The sequence below is a fragment of the Natator depressus genome, chromosome 6, assembly GCF_965152275.1.
Source record: "Natator depressus isolate rNatDep1 chromosome 6, rNatDep2.hap1, whole genome shotgun sequence".
NCBI lineage: Eukaryota > Metazoa > Chordata > Testudines > Cheloniidae > Natator > Natator depressus.
Genome location: NC_134239.1, coordinates 57,370,899 through 57,383,713, shown reverse-complemented (window position 1 = coordinate 57,383,713; position 12,815 = coordinate 57,370,899). Strand labels below are relative to the sequence as shown.

Sequence of the window (12,815 nt, the reverse complement as noted above, 5' to 3'; positions counted from 1 at the left end):
TTCCAAATTGTCTGCAAGTGTTCTGGGTAGGGTACACTGCTAATCTGCAGGACTCCCACTGCCCACTCTGCACCCTCGCCTGCCATGGAGCTCACTCTCCAGCCAGGGGGTGGAATGCTTTGCTGGTCCCAGCAGCTGCTGCTCCCTTCAGCAGGAAGGCAAGCCACCCTCACTCTCTGAAACTCCCCTCTCGAGATCCAAGTGCATCAGCCCCATGCACATTGCCAGCGTATCAGGAAACCACACGCCAGAGCCCTTGTGACAGTGCCCCAAAGCAGCGTCATGTTCAAGTAGGGGTGACTTTCTGATGGAAACCTGGCTCTGCTTATGTCTGCCCCAAAATGCCAAATACGGATGCTTTCTATAATGGAGATATATGCAGTGTTGCCAACTCTCATGATTTTGTCATGAGTCCCATGATCATTATTGTTTTCCTTAAAGTCCCAGCTCCTGGAGTCAAGTGGATAGGTGATGATTTCTGCCTTCATTCCTAAAGAAAAAGTAAGTTCCTAGCCCTCGTGACTGTGGAGAAAGCTTCAAAATGTGACCCCAGTTCACCATAAAGGCTCAAAAAGCAGAAGGCAAATATAAAGAATCCCAGATCTATTGTTTTGACATGATTTTAAAGCCATTCTCATGATTTTTGAACATTTGGGGTTGGCAATACTGTATATGTTCATAATCTCAGGCCACTATAGTTTCAGACTCTATACAGATGCTCCTTAAAAAGGCACAGTTTGAAACATATTAATCAAGATGTGCTTCTAGTTATCCCCTCGGACCACATGGTTGTGTTACTATTATCCTCTCCTCCAATGGTCTGTGAAACTCACTCATTTCATCTTGTTTTAAGGGCAGGGACCATCTCTTATGTGTCTGTGCTGCAGAAACACACAACCGGGCCTGACTGGGGCCTCTGAGTACTACTGGGAAAAATGCTGGATTCCTTAAAGCTTCTTATGGGCCTGTAATTTTATACCAGGCATAACGCCAGATGGCAGTGCAGGCTTGTACGATAAGGGATTTCTCTGCCCTGCATGCAGACAGACAGAAAATCCAGCCCTTACTTACTAGTTATTCTGAACTATAATCTCCCTGCATTTTGATGGGGAAGGGTCCTGTTGAAAGGCGAATGTGCAGCTCCTGTTCATGCTACTGGCTGCACTTGTATAGATACTGCATTTTTAGCACATTAACAGCTCTGGTACCTCAATAGCCAAGACGCCAATGGTGAGAGCTCCTGCAAGGTACACATAGGTTTCGAAGGAGTTCAGGATCACAGTGTAACAACCCTAGGAAAGAATAAACCATTGTGAAAAACAGACAAGCAGCAGCCCCGTTTGTTCTACAGACATTTGCTTATGACCCTTGTTTGTGTACCTGATGCATGTCAGACCCAGAAACCAGACACATGACCTCCAGTCAACAGACAGTGAACAACAGAGACCCACTCCGTGGGGCCTTTAGGGAGGACAGCCCTTGGAGGCTGAGGCTGCAGTTGACGGGAGATGGGCTTGGCTAACAGAGCCATAACCCATCGCTGACCAACACTGGTCATAACCTTCAGCAGAACTGAGCATCCAACCTTTTGGGTGCTTATTCAAACACAACTCCAACTTTAACCTGAGGGTCTCCCATAGCCAGGGAGGCTGAAACAATTTGTATAGTGGGGGTGGTGAGAGCCATTGAACCAAACTGTAAGCCCTGTATATGATGGAAACCACTTCAAACCAGGGGGTGTGGCAGTGTCGCTCTAGCATCTATCCCCATAGCGCCCTTTGAACGGCCCCTGCTGCTCGGTAGGGTCAGCGTGCCAAGAAAAGTTTTCAACACAAACTAGGCCAGCATCCGCCTAGCAGCTCTGCTCGCCAAGAACTTGACTTTGGTCCAGGAATGTTTGAGCTCAAACAACATTCAAAGAACCTCCCTCCTCCTTTACTGGTTAGGACTATTTCTGACAGTTGTCTCATGTGCTCTTTCTCCAGTCAATATGTTGCAACCACACACACAGAGTAACAAGAATCTCCCTTTCCAAAGGATTGAAATGGGAACGTATGGACTCAATATGCTCCAGTGACACCGCAAACAGAAATGCAACAATAGGAAGAGAGACATTTTTGTTGTCCTCTTTAGCCTTGTTTGTCAAGATTAATGTCTTTTCCCCTCTCGAGTGTTTGTTGCTTCTCTCTCTCCCTTGTGTGCTTGAGGCAATCAGATCTGGCAGAAGCAGCGTTGCAGTGTCTGCTACGATCTCTCACCCAGACCGGGGAACAGCTCACAGACTGGTTCTAAACTCATCTGCAATCTGCTGTCAAGTGCTGGAAATGGAACCAGTGCTGCTTAGAAGAGGGAGATGAGGCGGCAGTCTCTCATACAGTTCAATTGTCCCATTGATGCTGGGTGAAAACCATCAAGAGCCAGCCAAAGTACAAGTCGTTTTGCTGAAAGTTTTTTGAAACATGACGGTTTTGGGTAAGTGTAGGGTGTATATTTCTGTAGGGGTGGGGACAGGGTAGGGAGTCTGGATTTGGCTAACCAGAAGGCTCAGTAAAGTGTAGGCCAGAAAAAAGTGACATTATACTGAATGTCCTTGTTAAAATTTGGGCTGATGGAAAGTGCTGGACTGAGAGCCTGGGAGAGTGAAATAGTCTGTTTATCTCCAGAACCAGAATGATAAGGGCACAACAATGCAAGCTGCTCTCTCCCCACTCTGCCAATGTGCTTATCTCCTGCATTGGAGGGACCATCACCAGTGATGAGAGGGCACTTGAAACTCCATCGCCCATTCAATCTTCACCTCTCTGTTGAAAGGGCCAACAAGTGACAATAAGTTCTGATTATAGACATGGTTTCTTTGTGGTGTTGACATTCCCCTGGTAGGAACAAAACTCATTCCAAACCTGGGTCACTAAACAGCTGACAGATGGCAATGATGCTCAGTCACTAATGATCTAGGTTAGGATTGTATTTATTTCTGGGTGTCTTGCCATCTATGCAAAAAGAGCAATGCCTGATTCTGTATCATGTTCAAGAGCATTGATTTGGGGTTCATTTTTAAGCAAATAACTGCATAAATGGCCCTTTCCTGAGTTTTGTGACCCATCAGACTCTGTGCAATGTAAATAGCAATAACAATGAGAGAAGGTGAAAGAATCAAATACAAGAATCGAGTTTTCAGCTGCAGATTTAAGGCTGGAAAATGCAAAAAAAAAGCTACATAATCCTTTGACTCCAACTCTCTTCATCCATTAGATTTGGGGAAATATGCAAATTGCTATTGATGACACAAAGTCGTGCTGCTGCACTATATTTAAAGCCCATGTAGTGAAAGGACACTGTCAAAACAAGACCCAGGTTGTACATTGATACCGAGAGCTGGCAGGCAGTGTAAATGCATTGTTTATTTAGGCATTTAGGAATGTTTAAGGTCTGAGTTATGGTCACCATGAAAGGGACCCATAAACCCCATTAGCTTCCACACCATAGTCTGTTTAAAGCTCAGGGTGAAGCACCTGTCAGCTCCGGGATTATTTCCCCTTACCTGTCGGTTCTGGTACGTGTCTTTCCCCATGAGGCAGTCCTCCTTGCTGACAAATGCCCCATCCCGGGTCTGGAGCTCTCGCCGGCAACAAGCTTCCGGTACCACATATTCTGAATGGAGGAGTCGAAAATGAGGAGCTGTTTCAAAATCTTCTGGCCCATTCACTCCACAGCAGCCAAACTAGGGAGGGACACAGGAAGGACAGAAATCCATAGGTTCCATATTGTCACTTCTGAAAGGAACCATCACAAATCCTTTCGAAGTCATGATTTTGTGGGGTGTGAAGGGTCGGGGTTCAGTGAAGGGAGAGTGAGGGCAATGTGGCTGCATTTGTGTTTTTATCCTGGCACCTCTTTCATCCATTGATCTCAAACCACTTTATAAAGTATCATTATCTCCAGATGGGGACACAGACACAGAGATTAAGGGCCTGATCCAAAGCCCACTGGAAGTCTTGCTGTTGACTTCAATGGGCTCTGCATCATATCCAAAGCTACATGCTCAAGATCACAGAATACAATCCAGGCTCCTTATTTCCCAGTCCTCCCTGTGGCTGATATCCAAGATGCTGCTGCTTCCTCCCATGCCAGCTCTAATGCACTAGACGATTCACTGAAGGGCCACTGCAAGTACTCAAGTGATTTGCTGCATCTACCACCTTTCAGGCTGCAAAAAGTTTAAACGTTTCATGAATAAAATGTAAACTTCTTCTTTAAATTCCTGAATCAGCATTAAGGGCAGCTCTCTTCTTTAATTTTAAAACTGAATTGAAAGCTGTGGAGACTGATGTCATGTATTTATCTGCTGAATAGGCACAGAATGGGTTGTACTAATGCAAACTTTCCACAAACACAGCCCTTACTTCCTGCAACTGGAGAAGAGAGTGGGGGACAACTTCTAGTAAAGGAGAGGGGAATTCAGACTTTACAGCAATCCTTGACTTCCCCGCTTACCGTCCCAATTAAGATGGCCAGTACTTCCATACTAGTAATTAGACTATAAGCCACCTGAAGAAGAGCTCTGTGCAGCTCAAAAGCTTCTCTCTCAAACCCATACAAATTGGTCCAATAAAAGATATTACCTCATCCATCTGGTCTCTCTAATATCCTGGGACCAATATGGCTACAACAACACTGCAAACTATCAGCCACCAACTCATTTCACCGGGGCCATTGAAAAACCATAAGATAGTAACAACTTTTGGCCCTAGCTGACCTAACCTGAATTTGAAGCAGAATCCTAGAGGTGAAAGGGTCTGCAGTGACGGCCCATCCCCTGCACCATCCAGCTAGCTGACTGTCTCCAATACTGCACTCTCCCCCTTCTGCGGGCAGCTCAAATACTACATCACTTTTACAAGGGGTTGTTGCTGGTAGAATTTTAATCTAACTCCTAATTGACAAATACAGTCCAGATTGGTTTGTATGCAGCAATGTATGCTTCACAGCAGGCAAGCTTAGGCTACAGCACGGGGGCAATGCTTCCCTTTATATTAGTGACAGAGCTAGCTGCCACCAGGAGATTCAGGAGCAAATCAGCTTACTGTGATCATAACCGAGTTCCAGGTGGAAGAGAAGACATCAGTCTCATTGTTCCCCTGATAGTGCTTCTTTAGCTCCTTGGTGAAGTATTCTCTGGTCAGCTGAAATACACAGAACACAGATTACTGCCAGCACCTCAATTCAAAGTACTCTGGTGATGCTATTATTCATTACAAATCTAAGTGTAGATACAAGATCCTGTGCAGTTAGCACCTGACAGAGTAAACTAAAATTATTTTATTAGCCAGGGACTCCCTGCTTTGGTGCATGGACATCAGCTTGGCATCCTTTGACAGTGAACAATGCATCTGCTGCCCAATTAGAAACTAAGGGCCCAATGTGAGGTGGTGGTGCTTAACACCTCCGTAAAGGTGCTGAACACCCGCAACTCCCATTGGCTTCAGTGGGAGTTAACAATGCTCACCAACTTTCAGCTGGCTCTTGCAGGATCAAGCTGTAACAGATCTGCCCTTCAGTTCAACCACAACTACAGGAAAGTGTGAAGATGAAGCCTGCAAGGGATTAAGAGCCTAATGCAGTGGTGGGCAATCTGTGGCCCGTCAGGGTAATCTGCTGGTGGGCCGCGAGACAGTGTCTACATTGACCGTCCACAGGCACAGCTGCCCGCAGCTCCCAGTGGTCACGGTTTGCCATTCCCGGCCATTGGGAGCTGCGGGAAGTGGCAGCCAGCATGTCCCTGCAGCCCACGCTGCTTCCCGCAGCTCCTATTGGCCGGGAACGGTGACATGGACGGTCAATGTAAACACTGTCTCATGGGCCACCAGCAGATTACCCTGATGGGCCGCGTGAGGCCTGCGTGCCGCAAGTTGCCCACCACTGGCCTAATGCAATGCCCCATGAAGTAATTTGGTTTCTTTACATTGACCTGCGTGGTGGCTGGATCAGGCCTGAAAAGAGTTCATGCTTTGTGTGGAAAGCCCATTACGCATGCAGGGTTTAGATGACACTATGTGCCTGTTGTGTGCAAGGGCTGGACAGTTGTGCATGTGGAAGGGTCTTTATGCCTGACGATACTGGTTGGCATGTGAGTATTTTGCACCCAATGCTCCCTTTGTTGTGCATTCTTCTGCATCTTCAGTTTTACGGTCAGTGGTCATGCTTTTATAAAATGTAGGGGAGACACTGACATCTATAAAATGCTGGCTGCACCTTAGCATTATCCATGGTGAATGGCACTTGTTCGCTAAAACCAGCTGGACTTGTTTAAAATTAAAAGTTAAAAATTGATTTCTACATATATTTTTAAGTTAACATTCTCTTTTAATTTTTTTTATATATGGAGCTATTTAAAAGTGCTTCATATAACAAAGGACTAAAAGAGACACTAAAGACAGATCTGAAAAGCCACATAAACACAGCAGTTAAATCTACCAGACCTTGGAAAATTCATATCTGAAAGGCAGGATTCTCCTCTCATTTACACCAGTATTACTCTCCATTTACTTCAGTGGAATTACTCCAGATTTTTCCAGTGTGAGTGAGATCAGAATGACACCCTAATATTGTACCTTCTGTGAACAAAGATGGATATAAATCCGGGTCATAAAACGGAAAGGGTCACTGTCAACTTTAACAGTAGATATTAGAAAACGCATTTCTTTGTCTAGTGTACTAACAATGATCCAGAAAGAAAGAATTTAAAAAATCCCCTTTTCATTTCCACCATTTATGTTTATTTTTTACATTTCCTTCAGCTTGGGCAATGAAAATTAGTAAAATCAGGTTTATTTTTGTTTATCGTAAAACAGAAAAATTATAATAATAATTTCCCTCAAAGTATCTGTAAAACAAACAACAACAACAGAGACCTCGAAACAATCAAATCCAATGTTTAGTTATCATCTTTTTTCTAAGGAACAGTAAAAATAAAGTTTTAAAAGTCTGGTTAAACTGAAAACTCTGAGGCATTTTATAGTCCTGCTGTCATTTCATAATAAAAACTTTAAGGGATCCTTTTTGCACCATTAAGTCTTGTCTTCGCTCTCTCTCTCTAAAACCTCAATTCTGCATTGTGATCCACACAGGCGAGACCTGTCTGTCAGCCCAGAGCTCCACTGATGTCAACAGGGCTCACATAGGTACAGCTGTCTGACCCCGCCTCATATACTACAGGATCAGGGCCCAAGACTGTAAGCCCTTTGGGAAAGGGACCACTTTGTTTTGTGCACTATTCAGTGTCAAAATGCACTGTGGATGTGAAACAAGCAATTGTAAATATAATAAATAAAAATAGCACAAGTCAGTTTGCTTTCAGGTTTAAGTGATGCAGCGTGGAAGTTCCAAACATTGTAGGGGTGTGTGCATTTCTTTAAAAAAAATCAATGGTTTCACTGGAACTTTATGACAAAACTTAATGGAAACTTTAAGTGAAATTCTGACCCCACTGAAGTCCGTGGGAATTTTTCCATTGTCTTCAGTGTGGCCAGAGTTTCACCCTTTTATTTTTGTTCCCTGACAGGTTTTGTGCAGGCCAGTTTTAAAAATCTAAATGATGAACTAAAATGTAACTTGACTCTGAGTACCATTTTCTAAAATTTAAGAGTCCCATTGACTTTCTGTGACCTGTAGGCTCCACAAGATGGGATTCCAAGGGGGACTTTGCTGCCTAACTGCCACTTTAGGCACCAAAGTCCAACACTGAGGTGCCACGGGCATTCACAAAACCCCTGCTCCGCTGCTGCCTAACTCTATAGGCATCTAAAATTCTGCCATTAAAATTCCAAGGTGCCTAAACTTTGGCAGCTGGGCGTGTCCCCAGTCAGTCAGTCCTGACACTGCCCAGCACCTTGGAGCCTAACTTATGCCTAAACTCCAGCGCGATTCACCAACTAGGTGTCCCCTGCCTGTCTCGCCTGTAGGGCCCGATCTGGTAGGCATGCTGTCAGCACAGCTAAACCCCCACCAAATAACCAGGAGGAGGAGGAGGAAGAGGTGGTATCACTCTCCACAATACACTTTAGCCTTGTGGTTAGAGCATGCATCCAGGATGTGGGAAGCTCAGGTTCAGCTCCCCATTCCCTCTGCCTGATGTGAAGCAGGGATTTAAACTTGGGTCTCCCCCATTCCTAGGAGTGCCCCCCTAACCACTGGGCTACCGGGTACTCCGGCACAGGTCTCAGTCTCTCCTGTTGAAGCTGTTCCTCTGTGGATAAACCAATATTCATTGGGCCAGATAAAGAATGATTCTGTAGCCCAGTTGTTAGGGCTTCATCTAAGAGGTGTGAGGACCAGCTTCCAGTTCCCCTGTTCCAATTACTGTGTAATTATTTGCACTTCTTGAACAGCTTCAACAGGAAAAAATGAGAGAGGTCTCAACATTGCAGCATCTAAGTCCCTCTTGTGAATCTGACCCCTGGACTTAGGCTAAGACACTTATGTGCTTTTGAAAATCTGAGTGCCACCAATCACACAAGATATGGATTTTCCCTTGAGAAACCAGCACATTGGGAATGGCTGGGTTAGAAGGTGCAAAAACCATATGCTCAGCACTCTGCTTGCCTTCCCTTCTTTTGCATGATTTACCCACCCAGGCGCTTATCCTAGGGAGACAGCAACACCAGCTTTTTATTGGGGCTTGTCTGTTTCTTAAGTGCAGACTTTGAAACTAATATTACAGTTGGTAATAATCCCAACGGGCTGCCTTTGGCTGGGTCTGAAATGAAAGAGTCATTTGAATATAAAGTGAAACCTTTAGTTTGACAGGAGTGATCCCAGAGGAAATTGTTCAGAGTTTGTGTGTGATTTTTATGAGGCTTGGCCTAAAACAAAGCCCAAGGCTAGACTGGGGGCATGTTTTCCAGAAAAATAAGCAATTCCCCTTTGTGGCTGTTAAACTGTAGTTTGTCCCAAATGTCCGAAGTTCAGATAAATGTTAAAGATGGGGCTGCATGAGCTACTTTCTTCTTTAAATAAATACATAAAAACATAATAAACAGGATAAAAGTCAGCAAGATATTCCCAACCCCATATTCATTTTCCCCTTTGTCTGAGGCTAATAAAGGAGCCAATGAGGTTTCTGTACCTCGGTGTATGATACCATGAGCTATTCAGATGGAACAAAGGCCCCTAACAACAAGATTTCTCTCTTACATGGTGCTTTTCTTCCATGGAGCTCAAGGTGCTTTGCACAGGAAGGTAAGCATCATTTTTCAATTTGAGGGAACTGAGGCACCAAGAGCTGAAGTGTCTTGCACAAGGTCAAACAGCAGTACAGTGGCAGGGCAGGGAATAGAACCTAGGGATCCTGACTCCCAGCCCCGTGCCTTATCCACTAGCCCACACTGTCCCTACTGCACTGCCTTTTTGCCCAACGAGGGAATTTGTTGACTCTCTAATATGGGTGCTAATATATTATCGCTAAACACAAACGCACCTTGCAGAGAATGAAAGAAGCTCCATGTGGAGCTGTTACCCAAAACACACTAAACCCAGTCTTAAAAAAAAAAAAAAAATCAAGAATTCCATCAGTGTTCCTCCCACCAAGGCCTCAGAGGGGCAAAGAAGAAGCAAGTCCTATGCCCAAGACAAGTCACCTTTGGTTTGGGCTGTGTTTCTCTCTCAATTTATTGTTCATAGAAGGAACTGATCATTGTACGGAGTAATATAACCAGCACCCTGATGAAACAGAGTGCTGCATCTTCACAAACCTCCTTCCCCCACTACCCTCCGAGGAAACCGTGAGGCTACCTGGAACAGGTGAGGGAAACAAATCTCATGACTGATTGCCATGCATTTCACGTCCACTTCAAAGCTCCCCTTCTTGTCTCTCAGATCATGTCTTTCTCTAGCCTCTCTCCTCCTCTAGCCCCAGTTCACTCTGTCCACTTCACACAGTTCTCATTGCTAGTGAGGTGAGAGCCTTCTCCTCTGCTACTCCTGCTATCTGGAACACCCCCTCCTCTCTCCCCACCTCACTGACTCTTCATCTCATTTCAAATCTCAGCAGAAAACAGCTCTTTCCTCCCTCGTCTTTGATTCTTCATTTCTTTTCCTCCCTCCGCTATTAATTATTTAACACTATAACTGTATTATTTAACTCAGTAGAGCGTTCTGGGAGCTAGTTTGCAGGCAAGATGCTATACAAGATAAAGTTGTATTGCACCCTGTCTGGAAAGTGAGCAGTTGGGAGTCTATCCATTACTTCTGTGTCACTGGATGCACCTAGAGACTGTGTTCATACAGAGTAGAACACCGACTACAACAGCATCACACAAAACTTAAGGAGTTTCCAAGAAAAGCCACTTGCTTGCATCTGCATTCCACATTGCAGTGTGGAAAGTAACCACATTGCTACTTCTCAGGATAACTTTTTAACCACTTGTCTCTGAAATGAATTATTTTAACAACATTGACCTTCACTCCTACATCTCTGCTACCATGTCTGTGTTGTCCCATCATTTGTACATGCTTCAGTACTAGAGAGAAAAGGTGTCTGAGCACCATCTTATAGAAATGGTTCAAATACTTACTTCCAGACATAGGTTCAAACAGAGATCAAGCCTTGTCCCTCTGGCAGGCAGGCTGTCCAGCCACCCAGCCTTGGGCTAACCCATACACCATTGGTTCTCAACCTTTCCAGACTATTGTGTCCCTTTCAGGAGTCTGATTTGTCTTGCATACCCCTTAGTTTCACCTCACTTAAAAACTACTTGCTTTACAAAATCAGACATAAAAATACAAAAGTGTCACAGCACACTACTACTGAAAAATTGCTTACTTTCTCATTTTTACCATATAATTGTAAAATAAAATGATTGGAATATACCGTAAATATTGTACGTACATTTCACTGTATAGAGCAGGATAAACAAGTGATTGTCTGTATGAAATTTTAGTTTGTACTGACTTTGCTAGTGCTTTCTATGTAGCCTGCTGTAAAACTAGGCAAATACCTAGTTGAGTTGATGTACCCCTGGAAGACCTCTGCATATCCCAGGGGTATACATACTCCTGGTTAAGAGCCACTGCCACAGACAAAAGCCAAACGAATCACAAATAATTCCCAAACCACAGAATGCACAAGGTGGGGATGTTTAAAAAAGTACAACAGAAAAATAGGCTTTGTTGAGAAGAAGCCTGAGGAGGGAACAAACGAAGAGACCTTGCAAGCTAAGTTTAACACATGTACAGCTGTCTCCAGTGACTCCATGTCTGTGAATGGGCAATGGGTAGAATTTCTGAAGTTCTTCACAATTTCTTGTTCATAAACCACTAACTTGCTGCAGTAGGAGATGTCCACCTCTAGAAACTGTAGGTTTTCTAAAAGATTTTTCATGCCTCAGCTGGCCATTTTGATGGAGGTTTCATCTGGTTCTTGTTACTTCATAGACAGATTTTAACACAATAACCCAATTCAAAGCCAACACTATCTGAAATAACCAGCTAATGGGCTGATCTTGCAAGGTAGTGAGTATCCTCAACTTCCGATGGCTTCATTGGGGGTTGAAAGCACTGGTACGTGGCCACATTGAGCCCTAGAGGAATACAAACATGCTGACAAGCCACAGTAGGGGGCTGCTCCCATCCAGTGACTCTCACTGGCGATAATAAATTACATATGCACAGCCAGAGAGAACAGAGCTAAGAGTCTGCTCCTGCGTCATGGAACTCACGCTGAGGTTAGTGGGAGCTTTTCCTGCATGAGGACAGCTGGATCATACCCCCACTGGGCCTGATTCTTCTCTCACTAACCCCCTGTAAATTGGGACTAAACTCCACTGACGTAACAGAATTATACTGGTGTAAGTGAAAGGAGCATCAGGTCCATATGTTTACCTAGCCTCTGTTCCAGAACTAGGTGCAGTCAGTCACCACAAGCTGTCTCCTCGTACCCCAAGAGCCTATTCATTAACATTTAGTTATCTGTCCCCTATAAAGATAAACCTGGTGTAGAAATACCTGAATCTGCAGAGCAGTGTGTGTGGGGGAAGGGCAGCACTTCTATGTGTGAGGCCCACTTCTTGTGCTTTGCTGGAGCAATTCTCTCAAGAACTCTTAACGCAAGAGCTCCACTGACCAGACCACCCTAGACCCCCCATGCTGTAACCTCTATTTACAGAGCTGCAACTATTCCCACTAAGGCACAGTCTCACACTCATTCGGAATGGAGCAACCCCATTGTTTACAAAGCACTGTTCTTTCCCTACTGCTTAATTGTGAAGCAAGGATACAAAGACCACCCGCTTATAACAAAAACAAAAAAAAGTCTTCCCCTCTATCCCTACAGACCATCCTACTGTACAAATATAGTATTATTTTGCTATCAGCTTTCCAACTATTTCCTCTCTCCTGGGTTTATAAAACTGTTATACAAACAACAATGTAGCCTGGCTGGAGTAAATCAAATCTGCCTTATTACAAGGTCCTTCTACACTTGCTCACCCAGGTGTTTCTGCAACACTCAGTGTATGAGCTGTGACAAATTTACACATTATTTTTATTAACATGTCCATTGCAGTAGTGCCCAGAGGCCCCAGTCAGGATTGAGCCTCACTATGACAGGTGCTGCGTTGACAGAGTAAAAGAAGGTCCCTGCCCACAACTGGCTTATAGTCTCAGACAAGACACAATAAATAGTTGTAACAAACAACTGGAAGGGAAATGGGAAGGAAGATGAGGAACCAGTAACAACAACATGAGTCTGCACAGGCCAAATAAATAAGATAAATACAAGAAGTCACCAGTGGCCGCCTGCTATTCCCTATTAGTTGGCA

General features: G+C 44.4%; 1 protein-coding gene across 5 annotated transcripts in view; it reads right to left on the bottom strand.

Annotated features, from left to right (window-relative positions):
- The window catches only part of TSPAN18 (tetraspanin 18), a 167,952-nt gene that overhangs the window by 593 nt on the left and 154,544 nt on the right, over positions 1-12,815 (bottom strand). For all 5 annotated transcript variants that reach the window (XM_074957013.1, XM_074957012.1, XM_074957010.1 and 2 more), the window contains 3 exons: positions 5,085-5,183; positions 3,542-3,721; positions 1,209-1,292 (listed from right to left, as the gene is read on the bottom strand). In XM_074957013.1, the coding sequence (XP_074813114.1) occupies positions 1,209-1,292; positions 3,542-3,721; positions 5,085-5,183 (363 nt within the window). The remainder of the gene's footprint in view (positions 1-1,208; positions 1,293-3,541; positions 3,722-5,084; positions 5,184-12,815) is intronic.